Source organism: Pristis pectinata, chromosome 17, assembly GCF_009764475.1.
Source record: "Pristis pectinata isolate sPriPec2 chromosome 17, sPriPec2.1.pri, whole genome shotgun sequence".
Classification (NCBI taxonomy): domain Eukaryota; kingdom Metazoa; phylum Chordata; class Chondrichthyes; order Rhinopristiformes; family Pristidae; genus Pristis; species Pristis pectinata.
In genome coordinates, this window is record NC_067421.1 from 41,660,453 (window position 1) to 41,683,385 (window position 22,933).

The 22,933-nt window shown below is 47.0% G+C and overlaps 1 protein-coding gene across 1 annotated transcript in view; it reads right to left on the reverse strand.

The window, feature by feature from the left end:
- The window catches only part of galnt9 (polypeptide N-acetylgalactosaminyltransferase 9), a 172,542-nt gene that overhangs the window by 128,697 nt on the left and 20,912 nt on the right, over positions 1 to 22,933 (reverse strand). Inside the window, exon 2 of the mRNA XM_052032123.1 lies at positions 9,045 to 9,225. Coding sequence (XP_051888083.1) covers positions 9,045 to 9,225 — 181 coding nt within the window. The remainder of the gene's footprint in view (positions 1 to 9,044; positions 9,226 to 22,933) is intronic.

Genomic DNA, 22,933 nt, shown 5'->3' on the forward strand with positions numbered 1-22,933 from the left:
CCGATGGGAAGAGTTTCCCTCTCTGAACCTGTCAGGGCCTTGTCTACTTCCAATCTCCTCTCAAGGAGGACAGCTCCATCTGCTCCGGACTGACCTGACCCTGCAGCCACTCTGTCCGACAGCCCATCCCTGACCAGTCCTTGTCTCAGTTCTCCCTCCTTGACAACCACCTTTGACCTTTGCCTTCTGACTCTTCACCCACCAGAAACAGTCAGCTTACTTCATCTAAAGTTCCTCCAAAAGGAGATAACCTCGTGTTACTAAAGCGAGTAGAATATTTTGAAAAGAAGATGGCTTCCTGTGTGATTGTGGTCGTTGCATCCGTTTTGTGGTTTTGAACTTTGGGGATGTTTTGGGCAACATCTGGCCAGATGCCAAATGATGTTTAAAAGTCAGCTCTACCTAGTCTTTCAAAGAAACCACTCAGCACCACAACACACAGCACTACAGTCTGCCCCGAGCATCTGGGAGAAATGTTTTGAAAATATTCTCCCACGTTAATTATTATTTGCTTGTAATGCACAAATTGTAGGAGCAAGCACTTTGATTTTCTTCATTAATGGAGTGCACAGCAGAAAGAGAAGACAATGCAATAGGCCACAGAGTCATACAGCACAGAAACAGGCCCTTAAAGTCAACTTGATGACTTGTCTTTCACATTGGTTAGAGGATGCTGCAGGGTATTTTGCAGTCAACAGAGCACCACTGAAGTAAAATTAGTGTTGGGGTGCTGGAATGAGTGGCCAATGCGTGCAAAGCAAGCTCCCACAAACAGCCATGCAATAATAACCAGCCAGCATTGATCGGCCAGCAGATATTGTGCAGTCACCAGACAGAACTCACACACTCTTCAAAAATATTGCCCTGGGGTCTTTTATATCTACCTGAGGGAGAAAACAAGGTCACCGTTCCACTGAAGGACAGCCCTTCCTTCTGCTTAGGTTTTTCTGTTCAATTTCTTGGCTCTGCAGCATCCACAGTCAAATACATTGAAGGAGGAACTCTTGATCTCCATATCTACCTTGTCGTGGCCCTTGCACTTTATCTGTCTGCCTGCACTGCTCTTTCTCGAACTGTAACACTATATATTCTGCATTCTGCTTTCTTCTTACTACCTACTTATGTATAGCAGGGTCCGTCTGGACGGCACGCAAACAAAGCTTTTCACTGTACCTCAGTACACGTGACAATAATAAACCAATACCCATGTCTAAGCCGACCCTGCTGTGAGAGAGAGGGGAAGGAGAGTGGGAGAGGAGGAGGAGGAGTTTCCTTGTGGCGCAGTGGGGTGACGCCACACAGTCGGTGCCCTGCTCCCCATCTCGCTCACTCAGTTCAACGCAGGCTTTGCAAGTGGCCAAGCAAACTGGATCCCTCTGCAGTGCTGTCGACAGCCCGAGGCTAGTTATACACTGCGCCTTCCCGATTAGGATTCCCTAGCTCAGAACAATGGATGACAGATGCTGTGGTCCCAGCTTCTCCCCTCGTGCATGTAAACTGATGAAGAAAATGCTTTAATGGGCCATTATGTCTGTTCTCTGCCAAGTAACTGCAATCATTAAGGCCAAACAAGGGGGCTAATAACATCTGCGGAGACATTGGAGGGCTTCCTGTGTCTTGTGCCTGCACTGTTTTACTGGTTACACAGAACCTTCCCATCTTTATGGCACAACAACATAATTTATACAATGGAATTCAAACCACCACCGATGCTGGAAGTCTGAAATAAAAATGGTGGAAACACTCAGCAGGTTAGGCAGCATCTGTGGAGGGAGAAACAGTGAATGTGGGCCGAAGAACCTGCTCTGTGCTGTACTGTTCTATGTTGTAAAGTTTCAGATTGAAGACCCTTCGTCAGAACTGAAGTTTGAAAGGTGTTGAATGTGAAATATTAACTTAGTCTCTCCCTGTAGATGCTTGCCGAGGTGTCAGGTGCTCCCAGTACTTTCTGCACTTAACAGGTAGTTAAAGTGCTGAAGCACTTCACAAAAAATGATGCCCATCAGTAGGAGGAGGTATTAGAGCAGGTGACTAACCGTTTGGTCAAAGAGGTTGTTTGGAAACAAAGGGATAGAGGCAGGGATGATCAGGGAGTGAGTTCCAGAGCTGCCAGTTCTGGTGGAGGGTCTTCAACATTAACTCTGTTTCTGTCTCCACAGATACTGCCTGACCTGCTGAGCATTTCCTGCATGCTCAATTTTGGTTTCAGACTTCCAGCATCTGCAGTATTTTGCTTTCCAAGGGGAACAGTGTTCCTGCATATCTTGTCCTGGATCTGTAGCTCTCCTGTTGAATCCTTTGTCATTTCAAGCATCCAGATTGGATCACAACTCAAGCTTTCAAATGCCACTGAATTCTGTCCTCACCATCAACCATTGGAACCTGAAAGTATTTTGCTCAGTCGGCAGTGTAGCCCTGTTTCCAGGGCAATGTGTCACTCCTGAAAAAGGATGTGAAGAGTTTTGCCAAGGTAATGGGGAGGGTGGGATGTTCCTGCATCCTCTGCCTTTGTTCCAGAGTCGTCGACACAGCTGCCAGTGATGGAGCAAAAGGTGATCAAGATTTTGGAATTCACAAAGCCCAGAGATGTTGGAGGGTTGTAGGACTAGAAGGGGGTTAGAGAAATGCGAGGGGATGAGGCCAGAGTGGGATATGGGAAGATAGAACAGTACAGCACAAGAACAGGCCCTCCATACCACGATGTTGCGCCAAACTAATTAAACTAGTAATTAAACATCTAGCTAAACTAATCCCTTCTGCCTGCACAAGGTCCATATCCCTCCATTCTCTGCACATTCATGTGCCTAATCTAAGAGCCTCTTAAGCACCTCTATTGTATCTGCCTCCACCCCCACCTCTGGCAGTGCATTCCAGGTACCCACCACCCTCTATGTTAAAAAAAACTTGCCCCGCACATCTCTTTTGAACATTCCCCGTCTCACCTTAAATGCACACTCTCTATTATTAGAAGCTGCAGAGAGTAGTGGACTCTGCCCAATACATCACGGGCACATCCCTCCCCACCATCAGTGGTATCTACAGGAGGTGCCGCCTCAAGAAGGCAACATCCATCATCAAAGATCCCCACCATCCGGGCCGTGCCATCTTCTCGCAGCTCCCATCGGGCAGGAGGTACAGAAGCCTGAAGTCCCCACACCACCAGGTTCAAGAACAGCTACTTCCCTTCAACTATTCAGTTCTTGAACCAACCGGCACAACCCTAATCACTGCCTCAGTACAGCAACACTGGGACCACTTTGATCACTTTGCACCTTTTTTTGTTCTAATTGTGTTCTTTCCTGTAAAAATTGTGTATAATTTATGTTTAGTGTATTTTTTCTTGCAAATGCTGCTTATCTGATGCTATGTGCCTGTGATGCTGCTGCAAGTAAGTTTTTCATTGCACCTGTGCATACATAGAACATCGAACAGTACAGCACAGTACGGGCCCTTCAGCTCACAATGTTGCGCTAACCTATATAAACCTTCTCCACAATCAATCTAACCCTTCCCTCCTACACAGCTTCATTTTTCTTATATCCTTGTGTCTATCTAAGAGTCTCTTAAATGTCCCTATTGTATCAGCCTCTACTGCCACCCCCGTCAGTGCGTTCCAGGCACCCACCACTCTCTGTGTAAAAAAACCTACCTCTGACATCTCCCCTAAACTTTTATCCTCCGACCTTAAACGGATGTCCTCTGGTATTGGCCATTGCCGCCCTGGGGAAAAGGTGCTGGCTGTCCACTCCTCTCATAATCTTATACACCTCTATCAAGTCGCCTCTCATCCTGCGTCACTCCAAAGAGAAAAGCCCTAGCTCGCTCAACCTTTCCTCATAAGACATGTTCTCTACTCCAGGCACATACTTGTGCACATGATGATAAACTTGACCTGAGGCATTTTGACCAAGGTTTTAAAACTGAGGCCTTGTTTAACTGGGAGCCGGGAAAAGAATTGTGGATAGTTGGGATTGGTGTACACTGGTGCACAGGTAGCAGGGTGCTGAATGATGCCACAGTTGTGGGTGGCAGAACGATGGAAACTGGAGGGGAGTGATAGGAATTGTGGTGTTGAAGTGACACAGCAGGGGTGAGGGTCTCAGTCATAGCATGCACCGCCGTTACTTGCCCAGGCAACTCCCAAACCCAGGCAATTCCCAAACCACCTCCACCACCAAGATGGACGAGGCACGTAGGAACACTACCACCTGCAGATTCCCCTTCAAGTTGCACACCTTTCTGACTTGGAAATATATCCCAGTCCTTCATCATAACTGGGTTCAAACCTCGGGACTTCCTCCCCAGCAGCACTGTGGGGGCACCTTCACCAGACGGGCTGCAGCGGTTCGAGAAGGCGGCTCATTCCCCACCTTCTCGAGGGGTTGTTGGGGATGGGCAATAAATGCTGGCCTTGCCAGTGATGTCCAGATTCGAAAAATGAAGGAGTTAACGGAATGAGCTGAGACAGGAGTGAAGCTGTACAGATTCGGGACGGAGACTAACAATTCTAGAATGGAGATCGGCAGCCAGTTCCGGAACAGAGAGCAGAAGCCAGTGATGAAGTAGGTACCCAGTCCAGTGCTCATCCTGGACTCAAATAGTATAACGAGGTCATATAACTCACACTTCCGTATCCAAGTGTAGTTGCTGAAAACATCTCAGCCTCAGTGTCGATCAGAAGGCCAGTCAGCACACTACATCTTCTAGCAGATCCCTGAACAAAATCTGTTTTCCCACAATCAACCTCATCTTTCACAGGTCATAGAATCATAGAAGATTACCAAATTCTGATCATAGTATAAATGAGGAAATTAGATGTGCCTGTAACAAGGCTGATGCAACAGTAGTCTACATATAGATTGGGCAAACCAAATTAACAGCATAGAGGGTGAATTCATGGACCATTCCCCAAGACCGGTATGCTGAGGACCCAAACTATTTTAAATCCGTTTTGTGCAGTGAGAAACATTACTTAATAATCTGGTAACCAATGGGCTTTTGGGGAAGAGTGATCACAATATAACGGCAGTTTACACCGAGATTGAAAATGATTTATTTAATCCAAAGCCAGATTCTTAAGCAAATCCGGAATGCATGAGGTGTGAGTTGGCTGTGGTATATTCGTAGATTACATTAAAAAATGGCAGTAAAAAATAACTGGAAGTATTTATAGAATTAATTATAGAGCATAACAAATCATATTCCTTTAAGGCACCAAAATCCAACAACAGGAAAAGTAATCAAGCCGCGGCCAACAAGAAAAGTTAAAGATAGTATTAGATCAAAGGAACATGTTGCCAAATGAACAGCAACCCTGGGGATTGGGAGCATTTCAGAATTCAGCAGAGCACATCAAGACAGTGGTAAGGAAAGGGACGTAGAAGACAAGAGTCGTCTAGTGAGAGATGCAAAACAAAACTTCTCTACATTCATCGAAAGGAAAAGATGAGCAAAATCTCATGTGGGTCTTTAAAAGACGGACTGGGGAAAAGGAAATGAGAGAAAGATTAAACAAATATATTGTGCTTATCTTTGCAGAATACCTCCAAAAACAGTGGAAAATAACAGGTCTCGAGTGAATGAGGAAATAAAGGAACTTAGCTTTAGAAAATTAATCAGCGTCTTACAGTGCAGGAACCAGCCTGTCGTTGCACTGGGTCCACACCAACCATCAACCACCCATCCACACTGATCCCATTTTATTCTCCCCACATTCTCATCGATTCCTCCCAGATTCTACCTCTCACCTACACACTGGGGGCAATTCACAGCAGCCAAGTAACCCACCAACCTGCACACCTTTGGGATGTGGGAGGAAACCGGAGCACCCGGGGTAAACCCATATGGTCACAGGGAGAGCGTGCAAACTCCACACAGACAGTGCCGGATCACAGCCAGGTTGCTGGAGCATTACATTAATGACCTTGAGGAAGGAACAATAGAGTTATAGAGCAATACAGCACGGATACAGGCCCTTCGGCCCAACCAGTCCATGCCGACCACGGTGCCCACCCAGCCAGTCCCAATTTCCTGCATTCGGCCCATATCCCTCCAAGCCCCGCCCCTCCATGTACCTATCCAAGTGCTTCTTAAATGATCCTGTTGTACCTGCCTCACCCACTTCCTCTGGCAGCTCGTTCCATACACTCACCACCCTCTGTGTGGAAAAAGTTGCCCCTCGGGTCCCTTTTAAATCTCTCCCCTCTCACCCTAAACCTGTGCCCCCTAGTTTTGGACTCCCCTACCCTGGGGAAAAGACTGTTACCGTCCACCTTATCTATGCCTCTCATAATTTTAAACACTTCTATAAGGTCGCCCCTCATTCTCCTACATTCCAAGGAATAAAGACCCAGCCTGGCCGACCTCTCCCTATAACTCAGGCCCTCGAGTCCTGGCAACATCCTTGTAAATTTTCTCTGCACTCTGTCCAGTCTAACCGAGTCTTTCCTATAACAGGGCGACCAAAACTGTACCCAGTGCTCCAAGTGTGGCCTCAACAACGACTTATACAACTGCAACATAACGTCCTAACTCCTGTACTCAGTGCCCTGACTGAAGGCCAGCGTGCCAAATGTCTTTTTAACCACCCTGTCTACCTGTGACGCCTTTTTCAACGAACTATGTACTTGTACTCCTAGGTCCCTCTGTCGGAAGGTTTTGAAATTTGCTGATGATACGAGAATAGGTGGAAGGCCATGTTGTGGTTTTGCAATGGGATGTAGAAAGACTGAGTGAGTGGGTGAAAATCTGGTGAATGGAGTTTAACGTGGGGAAGGGTGAAGTCATGCACTGCGGTAAGAGAAATCAGAAGGCAGATTATCTAAACAGAAGGAGACTGGAAGTGAGTGAAGTTCAAAGGGATCTGGTGCATGAATCACAGAATGCTAGCCGGCAGCTCCAACGAGTAGTAAAACAGGCAAACGGCATTTTGGCCTTCATTGCAAAGAGATTGGAGTTTAAAAATAGGGAGGTTTTGTTACAGGATGTTGGTGAGGCCTCACCTGGAATACTGCACACAGTTTTGGTTCCCTTACCTAGTAAGGTTGGAGGCAGTACAGGGAGATTCACCAGGGTAATTCCTGGGATGAGATGGTTGCCCGACAAAGAGAGACTAAGTAGTTTGGGTCTGTAGTCCTTGGAGTTTGGAAGAATGAAGGGTAACTTTATTCAAAGATATAAGATCCTAAAGGAGCTCAACAGGGTAGATGTTGGGATGGTTCACTAGCAGGAGAATCTCAAATAAGGGGACATAACTACAAGATAAGGGGCCAGTCATGTAAAAGGGAGTTGTGTAAAATTTTCTTCTCACAGCGGGGGGTGAATCTCTGGAGTTCTCTGCCCCAGTAGATAGGGGAAGGTGGATCATTAGAAGTATTTAAAGTGGAGGTGGATAAATATTTGATAGATCTGATCACTGTCACATTGTTTGTGAGATTCAGTTGCTGTTTCTACACTACAGTAGTGACCACACCTCAGTGTACCTCAGCACTCTGGGACAAACTAAAAGTGATGTGAAAGGTGCTATAATAATGCAAACTCTTTCCTCAAATGTGTTCACAAATTTACCAAAGTTAATCCTTCTTGATCTTAGCAGATGGAGAGAATTTAATTATTCTCAGTTGCATTTTTGACTCAGGCTGACTTAAGAGTGTTGATTTCAGCTTAATAGGAATATTCTTGGGAATCTTAAGTGGTGTAAATGTAATCAGGAAGGAAGTTAGATTTTACACCCTCTCTCCTTCCAGAAACACCCTGAATGAAGACCCATCATAACTGCCGGTGGCTGAGAGTTCCTGGGTGTCAACATCTTGGAGGATCTATCCTGGGCCCAACACATTGATGCATGAAGGAGGCACGCCAGCAGCTCTACTTCATTAGGAGTTTGAGGAGATTCGGTGTGTCACCAAAGACTCTTGCAAATTTCTACAGATGTACGGTGGAGAGCATTCTGACTGGTTCCATCACCGCCTGGTATGGAGGCTCCAATGTGCAGGATCACAAGGGACTGCAGAGGGTTGTAGACTCAGCCAGCTCCATCACGGGCACAACCCTCCCCACCATCGAGGGCATCTTCAAGAGGCGGTGCCTCAAGAAGGTGGCATCCATCACTAAGGACCCTCACCATCTGGGACATGCCCGCTTCTCGTTACTACCATTGGGAAGGAGGTACAGGAGCCTGAAGACCCACACTCAACGATTCAGGAATAGCTTCTTCCCCTCCGCCATCAGATTTCTGAACGGTCCATGAACCCATGAACACTACCTTGTTATTCCCTTTTTTTTTTGCACTATTTATTTATTTTTGTAATTTATAGTAATTTTATGTCTTTACACTGTACTGCTGCCGCAAAACAACACATTTCACGTCAGTGATAATGAATCTGATTCTGAGATGGTCTGTAAACTGAAACAATCTGTGTCTAAGTCTAGGAAGCAATCACACCTCTTAATACAGTGACACCTTGTATTTCCACAGTACCTTTCAGCATCCTGGGCATTTCATATGACAGGTACATTGTAGTCAATAAAACTGACCCAGAAGCCTCAACTAACAATTCAAACCCCACCACAGCACGTCTGAAATGTAAATTCAATTAATAATCAGGAATTAAACACAAAAGAACAGCAGCAATGAGCAAAAAAATCCCTCCCGGCCCTTGTAAAATCCACCTGATCTGTTTCAGTGACGTGACCTTAGTTGGGTTCCACTCACGTGGTCCAAGTCCCAGCAACATGGCTGGCTCTGAAATGGCCCGGGAGGGGTAATTAGAGATGGGCAGTAAATGCTGGCCTTGCCAGTGAAGCCCACACCATGAAAAAAATCATTAAACACATTTGGGCGGCCAAGGTGAGCACAGGAAGATCCCACTAGCACTGACAAGATTGTTCAAACAACCTCCAATCCGGTGAGGTTGGTTGAGGTGTGAGTAATGGTCCCCTGAGAGTGGGGCAGGATTTGAACCACATCGTTCTCCCTCCCAAAGCCCTGTCTCACCACCCTCTCCCCCCACATGCACTAAGAAGGAATGGTTTAACTGGGTTACTTTCTCGGCCGGTAGTCGGGGATCGTTCTGTCGAGTGAGATCCGATCACTCAGCTGGGCATTGTAGCCATAGTCCTCGTACTTGGCATCAAGCTCCTGGCTGTCATCTCTCAGCGTGGCTGCGACTCCCCCCTGTCCCAGGCCCCCTGGCCCTTCCATCAGTCCGATTGGCTTAGCAAGACCTGAACGAGGCAAGAAACAGTGGTCAGGCAACACTCAGAACATTCTAGAAGCAGGAAGGAAAGACTTGCATTCTAATGGAGCCTGTCAGGTTTTCTCAAAGCAGTTCACAGCAGATGAAGTCCCTTCTGCAGTGTCGTTACAGAATATGGAACAGTACAGCACAGGAACAGGCCCTTCAGCCCATGATGTTGAGCCGAACTAATTAAACTAGTAATTAAGTTCTCTTAACAACCTGGGGTATATCCCATCCGGTCCTGGGGACTTATCCACATTAATGCTCTTTAAGAGACCCAAAACTACCTCCTTTATCTCAAAATGCCCCAGCATATTAGCACACGCCGCGCTGATCTCCCCATCCTTCTCCTTGGTACATACTGCTGCAAAGTACTCATTGAGGATTCCCACCTCCAAGCACAGGTTCCCTCCTTTAACCTTGAGTGGTCGCACTCTAGTTATCCTCTTGCTCTTGATGTATAGAATGCCTTAGGATAGTTACTCCGGTGATGTAGAAAATATAGCAGCTGATTGGTGCACAGCAAGCTCCCATAAAATGGAATACGATTAAATAACCAGAACATCTAATTGGTTTATTGAGGGGGAATTGGATATGTAAACATCTCATGACCCTCGGTCTCACTCTAACGCTGGACCAGCACACTAGAGGACATGATCAAAGCCTCCTTGTAGAAATGCAACGTTCCCACCGACTCTGGGAAATCTCTGGCCTACGATTGCTCAAAGCGGAGGAGGGGGACTTGGAATCTCAAGTGCTTGCAACAGGAATACGCAGAGGCCCTGAGTAATGGGAACACACCAGCTCACAAACTAACTCTCGCCCGCCCCGTCACCACCTCCTGGAAGAGTCTGCAGGTCCCACAACTGTCTCATCAGTCACCTCACACCCCACAGAACCAAAGTGGAAGCAAGTTATGCGCGATCCTCAAGGAGTTCCTGGTAAGAGAAACACCGATCAAGTTGCAATAGAGAACCTCCCCGCTCTACAAAATGGCATTGGCTTCCACTTGAGAGAGCAGAAACATATCTCATTCTGACGTCTCAACAATAAGTCGGAAAAGCATCGACCGACAGCTTTGTGTTTCTGAGTCTAGACTGGGGCTTGAACCCACAACCTCCAGACTCATAGATGAACCCTGCCCAACAAGCCACGACATTTGGTGATGAAATTGTGAAGCATCAGCCAGAGGCAGGCAGAAGCCTGGGATTGAAGTGCTTTGGCCTGGAAGTGTAATGGTTAAAAGAAGAGAGTAACTATAAGACAGAGAGCTCAAGAGGCTGACTATGGAACTCGTGTTCTGCAAACCTTAGCAAGGTCCAAGTGCCAGCTCAGCTCCTGCGCACGGCATAGTTCCCAGGAACAAGGGCCAAGGGGGCAACCATGCAGCTGGTGAGATCCTCAGGAAAATCTGGAGCAGCAAAACATTCACACAGTGGGCAAACAGCGCAGCTAAACCCCACATGGTCAACAGCCACTCTCCCTGGTCGGCTGACACTAGGGGTGTGACACTCTGGTCTCTGAGTCACAGCTCACGAGTTCTAAACCCATTCGAGAGTAAGGCCGGGGGGGGGGGGGGGGTGGGGGGGGGTGGATGACAGAGACAGGGAAGGTGCGGGGGCCGGAGGGGGTTACAGACAGGGAGGGGTGTAGGGGCCGGAGGGGGTTACAGAGACGTGGAGGGGCTGGGGCCTTGGTGAATTAACATAAAAGAAACCAAGAGCAGTCAGATTTCATTAAACCCACTCTAGGTAACATTCAAAAAAAACTATTTATTTATATGGGACGGTAACAGGCCCTTCCGACCCAATGAGTCCACGCCGCCCAATTACACCCATGTTAACCTACTAACCCGTATGTCTTTCGAATGTGGGAGGAAACCCACGCAGACACGGGGAGAATGTACAAACCCCTTACAGACAGCGGCCGGAATTGAACCCCGATCGCTGGCGCTGTAATAGCGTCGCACTAACCGCGACACTACCGTGCCTGCCTCTCGTGGAACAGAAAGTCGGTCAGTGCAAAATGGAAATCTGAAAGTAAAACAGAAAATGCTGAAAACTCTCAGCAGGTCGGGCAGCATCTGTGGGAAGAGAAAGAGTGTCAATGTTTCAGCTCGGGGAGGGTTGGTCAGGAGGGTGGGAGCCAGAAGGGCCACTGCTGGTGTTTCGTCCACTCAATGACCAACTGAATCCTGCAGCAGGTCACTCAGCAGCCAAGGGGTACATACCTTTTTTGGGAAGAATTGTCTCAAACAATTCTGATCAGTACCGCCACCCAGTCAATCCCCTTCCAAAGTCACAGTGGTACACAGGTCAGAAGTCCCCCACTGTTAGGCTGGGAAAGACTCTGTCAAAATGCAAGACCTTCATTTTGCTGTGTGTCAAAACCCCTCTGGTATTGCATCTTTAAGCATGGAACCATGTGCATGTTCCCGTTGGAACCCCATTGGAAAACAGAGTCACACAGTGTTTCTGCATAAAGGGCCTCTCCAGGGTACGGACACCCAGCTTACGGACATAGGAATGAGCGTTTGGGAGACCGGCGGGATGGATGGGGACGGATTTTCCGACTGCTGCGGGGCTGCAGACATCTTCTGCCGGTTGGGGACGGGACATTTCCACGTGCCGTCTCTCCCCACTCCCCAAGCCACGACGATGGGGGGCTGGGTGGAGCCGAGCCGAGCCGGGAGCGCTGAGCAGACTCACGGAGTCAGTGAGGCGGGCTGGCGGCCGCTCTTCCCCGCCTGCTCGCTCCCCCGTCACCGCTGTTCCTGGGATCCTCTTCCACACACGGTTGTTCATCGCTGGGTTACGGACAGTTCTCGGGAACAGAACCTGTCGTAACCTAGGGATGTCCAGTAACAGCTTCGCAAACTTTCAGTCCGCAGTAACAGCTTAGAGGCTCAGCAGCGAAACAGTAAGAGTACTGCCTTCTAAATAAACTTCCATTTCTTTTGGATAGATATCAGATGTGCCTGAATGCATTCCACCTGTAGCCCAGGTCCCAGCATCAATGTCCATTCCTGCCACTGCATTACTGATGCAAATATCGGGCTTGGTGAAGATTGGAATAACTAACCAACACAACAATCAGTCCAACTGAGAACCATCACTCCATCTACACTTCCCGCTGCCTCGGGAAAGCACCAAACAGAATCAAAGACCCCACCCACCCCGGACATTCTCTCTTCTCCCCTCTCCCATCGGGCAGAAGATACAAAAGCTTGAGAACACGTACCACCAGGCTCAAGGACAGCTTCTATCCCGCTGTTATAAGACTCTTGAATGGATGTCTTATACGCTAAAGGTGAATCTCAATCTACCTCGTTGTAGCCCTTGCACCTTATTGTCTGCCTGCACTGCACTCTCTCTGGAACTGTAGCACTTTATTCTGCATTCTGTTATTGCTTTTCCCTTTTGTACTACTTCAATGTACTGATGTTTTGAAATGACCTGTGTAGACAGCATGTAAAACAAAGTTTTTCACTGTACCTCGGTATATTTGACAATAATAAACCAGTTACCAATAACATGAGACTTTAAAGGGATTATATGAAACTGGCGGTTTGGATCAGGGAGAGTGCTGAGAAGTGAGATGCTGAACTTATTTTGTGCCTCAAGACACTTCACAGTCAGCAAGGTACACTTTGAAGTGTAGTCGATGATGTGATGTAGGAGAGGCAATTAGAGGCACTGAGTAGTGGTTCTGTTTAATTTCCTATTAACGACGTATTTATTCAACAGGGAAAGTTCTGTTTGTTGCACTTGAAAGGAAAATATTGCACTGGTGATAAAGCGGATTGAGTTGCTCCGTCGCTGATCATTCAGTGAGACAGTGGTCAGTGCCCAGGAACCAAATGAGATGATAATTACCATTAGTAGGGCAACTGAGACAAAATTAAAATCTGCACCTCATTCCAAAGGCCACTGGACACTGGGATTGGTAGAGACTTTCAGCTACCGACAAAGCCAAGAGCACAGGAACACAAGAAAATAGGAGGAGGCCATTCAGCCCCTCAAGTCTGCCCCATCATTGAATGATCATGGCTGATAATAACCCCTGGGTCTGGAATAGATGGATCTAAGTGGCCTAACTCAAACATCACTCGTCCCACCCACCCTGGCTGGTATCCTCATTAATAACAGTTCAGGTGTCTGAAGAGCCTCAATAGTGCTCCAGACTCTGGACTGTGGAGCCATGTGTATAATTGACATCACTGCTGGCCATTCGCTTGGGTCAGCACGAGGGACTGCTGCCTCTGCATGGGTGGAACTCCAACTACCTCATTCCCATACTCCTCCAATGGGCGTCCAACTCATCCATCCCCGGCAACCAACCTTCAACTTTTTTTCTAAGTTCATTCCCAGGACGTCCGTACCAATGGCAAGGCCAGTATGTCTGGTCCCCTAGTTGCCACTGGAACCTAGCGTGAATCAGTCAGACTGCTCTGGGTCTGGAGTCACCTATCGGCCCAGGCTGGGCAAGGACAGCAATACTCCCCCCTGAAGGGGCATTAGTGAAGCAACCATAGAGTCATGGAACATAGAGCAGTACAGCACAGGAACAGGCCCTTCAGCCCACAATGTCTACACTGAATACGATGCTAAAGTAAACTAAATCTCTTCTGCCTGCACACGGTCCATCTCCCTCCATTCCCTGCAGATTCATGTGTCTATCTAACAGCCTCTTAAACACCACTATTGTATCTGCTTTCACCACTGCCCCCAGCAGCCCGTTCCAGACACCCACCACTCTCTGAACACTCCCCCCTCACCTTAAGTGCACGCCTTCTCGTACTTGACATTTCTATCCTGGGAAAAAGATTCTGACTCTCCACCCTCTCTGTGCCTCTCATGATTTTATAAACTTCTGTCAGGTCTCCCCTCAGCCTCCGACACTCCATAGAAGACAAGTTTGTCCGGCCTCTCCTTATAGCACATGCCCTCTAATCCAGGCAGCGTCGTGGTGAACCTCTTCTGCACCCTCTCCAAAGCCTCCACTATTGTATCTGCTTTCACCACTGCCCCCAGCAGCCCGTTCCAGACACCCACCACTCTCTGAATATAAATCTTGCCCGGCACATCTCTCTGAACACTCCCCCCTCACCTTAAGTGCACGCCCTCTCGTACTTGACATTTCTATCCTGGGAAAAAGATTCTGACTCTCCACCCTCTCGGTGCCTCTCATGATTTTATAAACTTGTGTCAGGTCTCCCCTCAGCCTCCGACACTCCATAGAAGACAATCCAAGTTTGTCCGGCCTCTCCTTATAGCACATGCCCTCTAATCCAGGCAGCGTCGTGGTGAACCTCTTCTGCACCCTCTCCAAAGCCTCCACATCCTTCCTATAACGAGGCAACCAGAATTACGCTCAATACTCCAAGTGTGGCCTAAACAAAGTTTTGTACCAATGCAACGAAAGTTCCCAACTCTAAAACTCAAATGTCCCGACCAATGAAGGCAAGCATGCCCTATGCCCTCATTAGCACCCTATCTACTTTTGTGGCCACTTTCAGTGAGCGATGGACTTGGACCCCATGATACTTCTGTACATCAATGCTGTTAAGCTCCTGCCTTTAACTGTATACTTTCCTCTTACATTGGAAATCTCACACTTGCTCAGATTAAACTCCAAAATAGTTATCATGCCATATATCTCAGAAGCAGGCCTTTGATCCATCATTAAGCACCTTATTCTCCCCACAATCTAGCAGTTTTCAGGGTTACGATTACTAACGCTATCTTTTTTCTTCCATAATTTAATTAATCAATTGAATTTTATTTACTCGGGTGCCGTGGTGGGATTTGATCTAGTCTCTGAATCATAGGTCCTGTGCTCTGAACTGCTGCTCCCAAAATGTAACCAATTGGAACCAATGCTAACCAACTGGAAAGTCAACAGACTTGTCCGTGTCTTGACTGGAGGATTATTAATTGGCAATCAAATGACCACTTTTAGCCAAAAGGTTAGCATGCACATACATGGAGTAATCAGGAAGGCAACTTTACTGGGTACCGATGAGACCACACTCGAGTACTGTGTATTATTTTGGTCTCGATATTTCAGGAAGGATGTGCTTGCATTGAGGACAGTGCAAAGGTTCACTAGGCTGATACCCGAGATGAAGAGTTGATGTATGAAGAGGGGTTGGGCAGATAAACATTTATCGTTTAGTGATCTTAATGAAACCCACAGGTTTCTGAGGGGGATTGACACAGTGGATGCTGAGAGGATGTTTCACCGAGCTGGGGTATCTGGAACTAGAGGGTGCGGTCTCAGTACAAGGGGTCACCTCCATTTTAGACAGGGGTGAGGAGTAATCCCTTCTCCTGGCAGATTGCGAATCTGAATCCTGTACTTTGAAAGCAGAGACGGTGAATATATTCAGATGGAGATTGACACACGTTTCATCTGTGAGGGAATCAAGAGTGGGAAAGTGATGTTGATCCAAGGCTGGATCAGCCATGATCTTAATGAAGGCACAAAAGAGACTGCAGATGCTGGAATCTGGAGCAACACAAAATCTGCTGGAGGAGCTCAGCGGGTCGAGCAGCGTCTGTGGGGAGAGAGGAATTGTTGACGTTTCGGGTCGAAACCCTGCATCAGGAAACCCTGATCTTAATGAATGATGGAGCAGGCTTCAGAATCAGACTTATCATTACTGACTTAGATGACATGAAATGTGTTGTTTTGTGGCAGCAGTACAGTGCAAAGACATAAATTACTATAAATCACAAAAGTAAATGAATAGTGCAAAAAAAAAAGGAATAACGAGGTAGTGTTCATGGACTGTTCAGAAATCTGATGGTGGAGGGGAAGAAGCTGTTCCTGAGTCGTTGAGTGTGGGTCTTCAGGCAAAAAAGCAGCAAATATAATCAAAGACCCCACCCACCCCGGACATTCTCTCTTCTCCCCCCTCCCATCGGGTAGATGATACAAAAGCCTGAAAGCACGTACCACCAGACTCAAGGACAGCTTCTATCCCACTGTTATAAGACGATTGAATCCTAGTATGACACGATGGACACTTGACCTCACAATCTATCTCATTATGGCCTTGCACCTTATTATCTACCTGCACTGCACTTTCTCTGTAACTGACACTTTATTCTGCATTCTGTTATTGTTTTCCCTTGTACTACCTCGATGCACTGATGCAATGAAATTATCTGTATAGATGGCATGCAAAACAAAGTTTTTCACTGTACCTCAGTACATGTGACAGTAATAAACCAATTACCAATTATAAAGCAAACCAATACACCTTGCAGGAACTTTGTCAAATAAAATTTGGCACCAAACTGCATCAGGAGACAATAGTTCAGACTGCGTGCTGAGAATGTCTGTTGCCACTCATACCTGGATATTGTTCAGAATGTGTCGTGTGCCAGTTTTTCAAAAAAATATTCTGTAACATTCACATCTTAGCCAGGCCATACATTGGTGAGGACAGTTGGAATCTGGGACACAAAAGCCCATGGTTGTTTTCTCTATCTTGATGCACTTATAGCAAATAATAGGATGCCAATCAGCCCATCGGGTCCATGCTGGCTCCCAGCAGTCCCATTCCCCCTCCCCTTACTTCCCCGTACCCCTGCAACTTCTCCTCTTTTACACATGCCCATTAACTCCCCGTTGTATCTCTCTGTCATTAACCAACACCTTGGGGCATTTTACAGCAGTTAATTAATCTTTGGGATGTGGGAGGAAACCGGAGCATCCGGGGGAAACCCACACGATCCCAGCAGTGGAGGTCAGGATCGAACCTGGGTCCCCAGAGTTCTGAGGTAGCACTACATGTGCCACCTCACAGGAGGGCAGTGTGGAACTTTGCAGATGGAGAGTCCTACAGACGGACGGCATTTTCCACGATTTTGTGTGAAATCACTGCTGTGCAAGTTATGTGCATTTGAGAGTACAGCGCGCATGAATTCCTGACCCACTGAGCTGAAGCAAGTTGCAGCTCGGGAGATTATTGGCATCTCATTCCTGTCCAATTCATCCCCCTCCCCCCTAATTAATCCCACCGGTCCTGACATTACGTTTCCTTTGCAATAAGTCATGTAATTCCATTTTGAAAGTTCCTGTTAAATCTGCTCCCCCTGCCCTTTCAGGCAGTGTGTTCCAGATCACAACAGCTCGCTGTGTTTAAAAAAAGTCTTCTCATTTTTCTCCTGCCTCCTTCATGCATTTATCCTAACTATGCATTCCGTAGTTCCCGAAGGAAACATGTTCTCCCCATCTCCTCCGCCAGAAGTCCCCGTGATTGCGAACACCTCCATTAAATCTCCACTTAGAGTCATACGGAATGGCCCTTCGGCCCAACTGGTCCATGCCTACCGCGTTGCCCAGCGAGCTCATCCCATATGTCCACGTTTGGCCTGTAGCTCTGTAAACCTCTCCTATCCACGTACTTATCTAGATGGCTTTTAAGTGAAACCACTATTTCTGGCAGCTCATTCCAAATACACACCACCCTTTGCTTGAAGAAGTTGCCCCTGATGTCCCTTTTAAATCTCTCGCCTCTGATCTTGTGTTTAGCTCCCCCTCCCTGGGAAAAAGACTGTGAGCTTTCACCCTGTCTATGCCCCTCATGATCTTATACACCTCTATCAGTTCACCCCTCAAATTCCCTCCTCCTCCTCTGCATCTCATGTGGATTGAGTCCCTCACTCCTGGGACCGTGCACCATCCCTCTCCTGTTGTCTGGTGCCCCTGGACACGGTGCTCCAGCTGGTTTATGAAGGTTTCCCTGCTCTGTGTCTCTATTTATACAGCTCAGGATTCCCTCTGCCTCGCACAGCTTTTTCAGCTGGCCCTGCTACCTTCAATGACGTAGGTGCCTGCTAATCCCCAGTCCGTCTCCATCCCCTTTAAACAGTTACATTAGCCTTCCTCCCCCTGACTCCCAATCTTCCTTCCTGCATTAGTTCACACTTCACTGCTTTAAATATCAGCTGCAAAGCAAAACCAGTCAGGTACACAGCAGAGATGGCTTGGAAGCTGCCTCTACTGATTATCCGATGAGATTTGCTCCCCATTATACCTGTTGTTATTTTCATTTCACTTTCACTACCCAGCCTATTCAACCTCTCACACCTACAGTCTGCTGTGCACAGCTCACTTGCCTCAGAGGTTTGTTGGTTCTACTTCTGATCCAGAGACTCGAGCACAAGGTAGTAGGACCGGTAGTTATGAAACCATTTGGGATACATTCCTTGATTAGCCAAGGTCCAGAATACAGGAGCAGGGAGGTTTATGCTGGGACTGTACAGATCCTTGCCTTCATAGGTCAGGGCATACAAGAGTTGGAACATTAATTTGCAAATTTACAAAACACTGGTTAGGCCACACTTGGAGTTTTATGTGGTGTTCTGGTTGCCACACTACAGAAGGACATGACTGTGGTGGAGAGGTTTCAGAGGACCTTCACCATGGTGTTGCCTGGATTGGAGGGCTTTATTTATGGGGAGAGATTGGACAGGCTGGGCTTGTTTTCCCTGGAGCGGAAGAGGCTGAGGGGTGACCTGTTAGAGATTACAAGAGGCATAGACAGGGTAAAGAATCAGAGTCCTTCTCTTATGGCAGGGGGATCAAGAACAAGAGGGCAGAGGTTTAAGGTGAGAGGAAGGAAATTTAAAGGGGAGTAGGCTTTTTTTTGACACAGAGAGTGGGTGATAGCTGGAGCAGGCTGTCAGAGAAGGTAGTAGAATCAGATACAATCACTGAAGAGACATTGAGACAGGCACTTGAGTAAGCAAGGCATAGAAGGATATGGACCTAATGCAGACAAATGGGATCAGCGTAGATGGACAAAAAGGTCTGCATTGACACGGTGGGCCGAAGGGCCTGTTTCTGTGCTGTACAACTGTGTGACACAAGTTGGGACAAAGCATGAAGCTCTGCTCACATTACAGGAAGGATTTGCTTACACTGGGGAGGGTGCAGAGGAGATTTGCAAGGAAGTTGGAGGGCTGAGAGTTGCAGCTGAGGAAAGGTTAGATGGGCTGGGATGGTTTTCTGTTGAACAGCAACTACGGGGAGATTTAATTTAGCAACATAACATGTTGAGGGACCTTTACAGGGTGAACAACGAGGACCCATTTCCCTTAGCCAGGGGAAAGGTTAGTAATGATACTCCATCAGACAAACTATTGCCCTCCCACTCAGCCTACTGACATCCCTTTGCCGACTCTCCTCCTCATAACTTGCTTTCCTTTCTATCTTCGTCTCATCGATAAAATTGACGCCTGTAGATTTAGTCACTTCATCCAAGTCATCACTAGAGATTATAAACAGATGCCCCGGCACTGATTCCTGAGGCACCCCTTTCGTTACCACTTGCCAACATGAAAATGACTCGTTTATCCCGAATCTCTGGCTTCTGTTAGCTAGCAATTCCTTACCCCGTGTCCCTGCTGATACCCCAAAGGCACCCTGTGCCCAAGGACATAATAGGAGCAGGAGTAGGCCACTTGGCCCCTCAAGCCTGCCCCGCCATTCAATACGATCATGGCTGCTCGTCTCCAGGCCTCAGCTCCTCTTCTGTGCAAGTTCCCCACACCCTCAATCCGCCGAGCTTTCAAACATTTATCTCCCTCCACTTTGAACTCCTCCAGGGATCCGGTCTCCTCTGGAAATAGAGAATTCCAGAGATTCACCACTCTCGGCAGGATGTCGATCGCACACAGCTCAGGTTTAATTGACCAACCCCTAACCGTACGACAATGTTCCATTGTTCAAGCTTTCCCTCCAGTGGAAACATCTGCCACTTAGGATATTATATGTTCCAATAAGATGAACCCTCATTCTTCTAAACTCCAAGGAATACAGATTTAATTTCTTTAGCCACCAGTGAGAGGACAACCCTCTCATCCCTGGAATGAGCTATTGGGGAGGAAGTTCCAGGATTTGGACCCAGTGATGATGAAGGAACGACAATATATTTCCAAGTCAGGACGGCATAGGACCTGGAGGGGAACCTGCAGGTGGTGGTGCTCCCCACACTTGCTGCCCTTGTCCTTCTTGAGGTAGAGGACATGGGTTTGGGAGGTGCTGTTGAAGGAGTCTAGTCAAGTAACTGCAATGTATTTTGTAGACGGTGCACATTGCAGCCACTGTGCACCAATGAAGGAGGGAGGGAGTGTTTGGGTGTTGGATGGGATACCAATCAAATGGCTACCTTGTCCATGGATGGTGCCAAACTTCTTGAGAGTTGTTGGAGCTGCATTCATCCACACAAGGGGAGAGTGTTCCATCACACTCGTGACCTATGCCTTGTGAACGATAGAAAGGCCTTGGGGAGTTCGGAGGCGAGTCACTCACTGCAGGATAACCAACCTCTGACCTGCTCTGGTAGCCATGGTAACTGCGTGGGTCCACTGGAGGTGAAAAAGCTCTTACCCTCTGGTTTTGTACTGCTTGCTAGTTTGCTCTCATTATTTAGTCCTTTCTCTTTATTCTATTTATAATCAACCTTTGCAGGTTTCCAAAAGTTTCCCCAATCTTCTGCACCACCACTAATCATTGCAGCATTGTGAAGATTAACTTCTTTCCTTAACCATGGATGGATTATCCTCCTCATGGAATCTTTACTTCTCCAGAGATTATTTCTTTGGTACACATTATCTCCTTAAATGTCTACCACTGCTCATCCTCTTTCTAAACGCCATCTATTTTCCCCAATCAATTTAAGCCAACTCTGCCTTCTTACCTTATATAAAGTTTAAGACTCTTGGTTTCAGATTGGACAACAGTTTTGCAGAACATCCGTGTTCAATCCACAAGGGAACTTTGAGCTTCCAGTTGTCTGTCACTTTCACTTTCTAACATAAAAGGAAAGACGTACTGCTGAGGCTTTCTAAGGCGTTGGTCAGACCGCATTTGGAATGTTGTGAGTAATTTTGGCCCCCGTATCTAAGGAAAGATGTGCTGGCCCTGGAGAGGGTCCAGAGAAGGTTCACAGGAATGATCCCAGGAATGAAAGGTTTAACGTTTGAGGTCTCTGTACAATGGAGTTCAGAAGGATGGGGGGGGGGGGGGGGGGGGTGGGTGGGGGGAGGGGTGGATACTGGATACTTAAAGACCTGGATACAATGGATGTGGAGAGGATGTTTCCATCAGCAGAAGAGTCTAGGATTTGAGGGCACAGCCTCAGAATAAAGGGATGTCCCTTTAAAACATTGATGAGGAATTTCTTCAGCCCAAGGGTGGTGAATCTGTGGAATTCATTGCCACATAAGGCAGAGATTGATAGGTTCTTGATTGGTAAGGGGGTTAGGAGTTATGGGGAGAATGGGGTTGAAAAAAAAACCCAGCCATGATAGAATGGCGGAGCAGACTCGATGGGCCGAATGGCCTAATTCTGCTCCAATAAGTTATGGTCTATCCCACTCGCACTCTGAGATTGCTATCTGTGGCCTCTTACATGATTCTAATGAGGTCCAATACTTGAGGAACACTAACTATCTGAGCATCTCACAGCCTTTCAGAACTCTATGTTGAATTCAACAATTTCAGATAATTTGATTTTCTTGGCCAGTTCTGTTGTAAGGTTACCCATCTGTATTATTGACTCAAATCCTTCTCGCTCCACAGACACCACCTGATATGCTGAGCATTTCTAGCATTGTCCCAGGTTTAAGTCTCAGCAACGGCTCTGACCTGAATTTCACAACCTTTACCCACCCCTTCTCTTTTCTCAAACTGCCCTCATTAATCCATTAACTAGACATAGGAAAGATGTTACTAAACTGGACAGAATGCATAAAAGATTTGTAAGGATGTTGCCAGGACTCTCAGGACTGAATTACAGGGAGAGGTTGGAGAGGTTAGGACCTCTTTCATTGGAGTGCAGGAGAATGAGGGGTGATCTTATAAACGTGTATAAAATCACAAGGGGCATACTTAGCATTAATACACAGTCTTTTCCCCAGGGTTGGGGAGTCAAGAACTAGAGAGCACAGGTTTAAGGTGAGAGGGGAGAGATTTAATAAGAACTTGAGGGGAAACTTTTTTTTTTAAAATATCACAGAGGGTGGTGAGTATATGGAACGAGCTGCCAGAGGAAGTGGGTGAGGCAGGTACATTAACTTTTAAAAGGCACTTGGACAGGTACATGGATAGGAAAGGTTTAGAGGGACATGGGCCAAACATGGGCAAATAGGAGTAGCTTAGATGGGAGTCTTGGTCAGCATGGACCAGTTGGGCTGAAGGGCCTGTTTCCCTGGTGTATGACCCTATAAACTTTGGCGTCACCTGGGCAACCGTGGCCTCACCCTATCACAGATACTTCCTTTTCTCCAACCACCCCTCCCCCACACTCCCTGCAACACAAAACCAACTCGTTCTCTTATGTTCCCACTTCTGACGAAGGGTCTTCGACATGAAACGTCAACTCTGTGTGTCTCTCTCCACAGATGCTGCCTGACTTGCTGTGTGTTTCCAGCATTTATTCTAGTTTCAGACATCAGCTTCTCTCGCTCGAACTGAATATGAAATCTGTTTAAGGTCGGGCCTGTGTTGCAGGATGGGTTGTAGCAAGATGATCAAAACTGCTGAAAACTAATACTCACTTCAGTAATTTGTAAAGAAAAAAGTCACCCAACTTATTTCTTGTCACAGCAAGAGTGGAACTTTGTAAACCATATGAATTCTTTTTATGCTTTTTTGAAAACATATCCAATCATTCC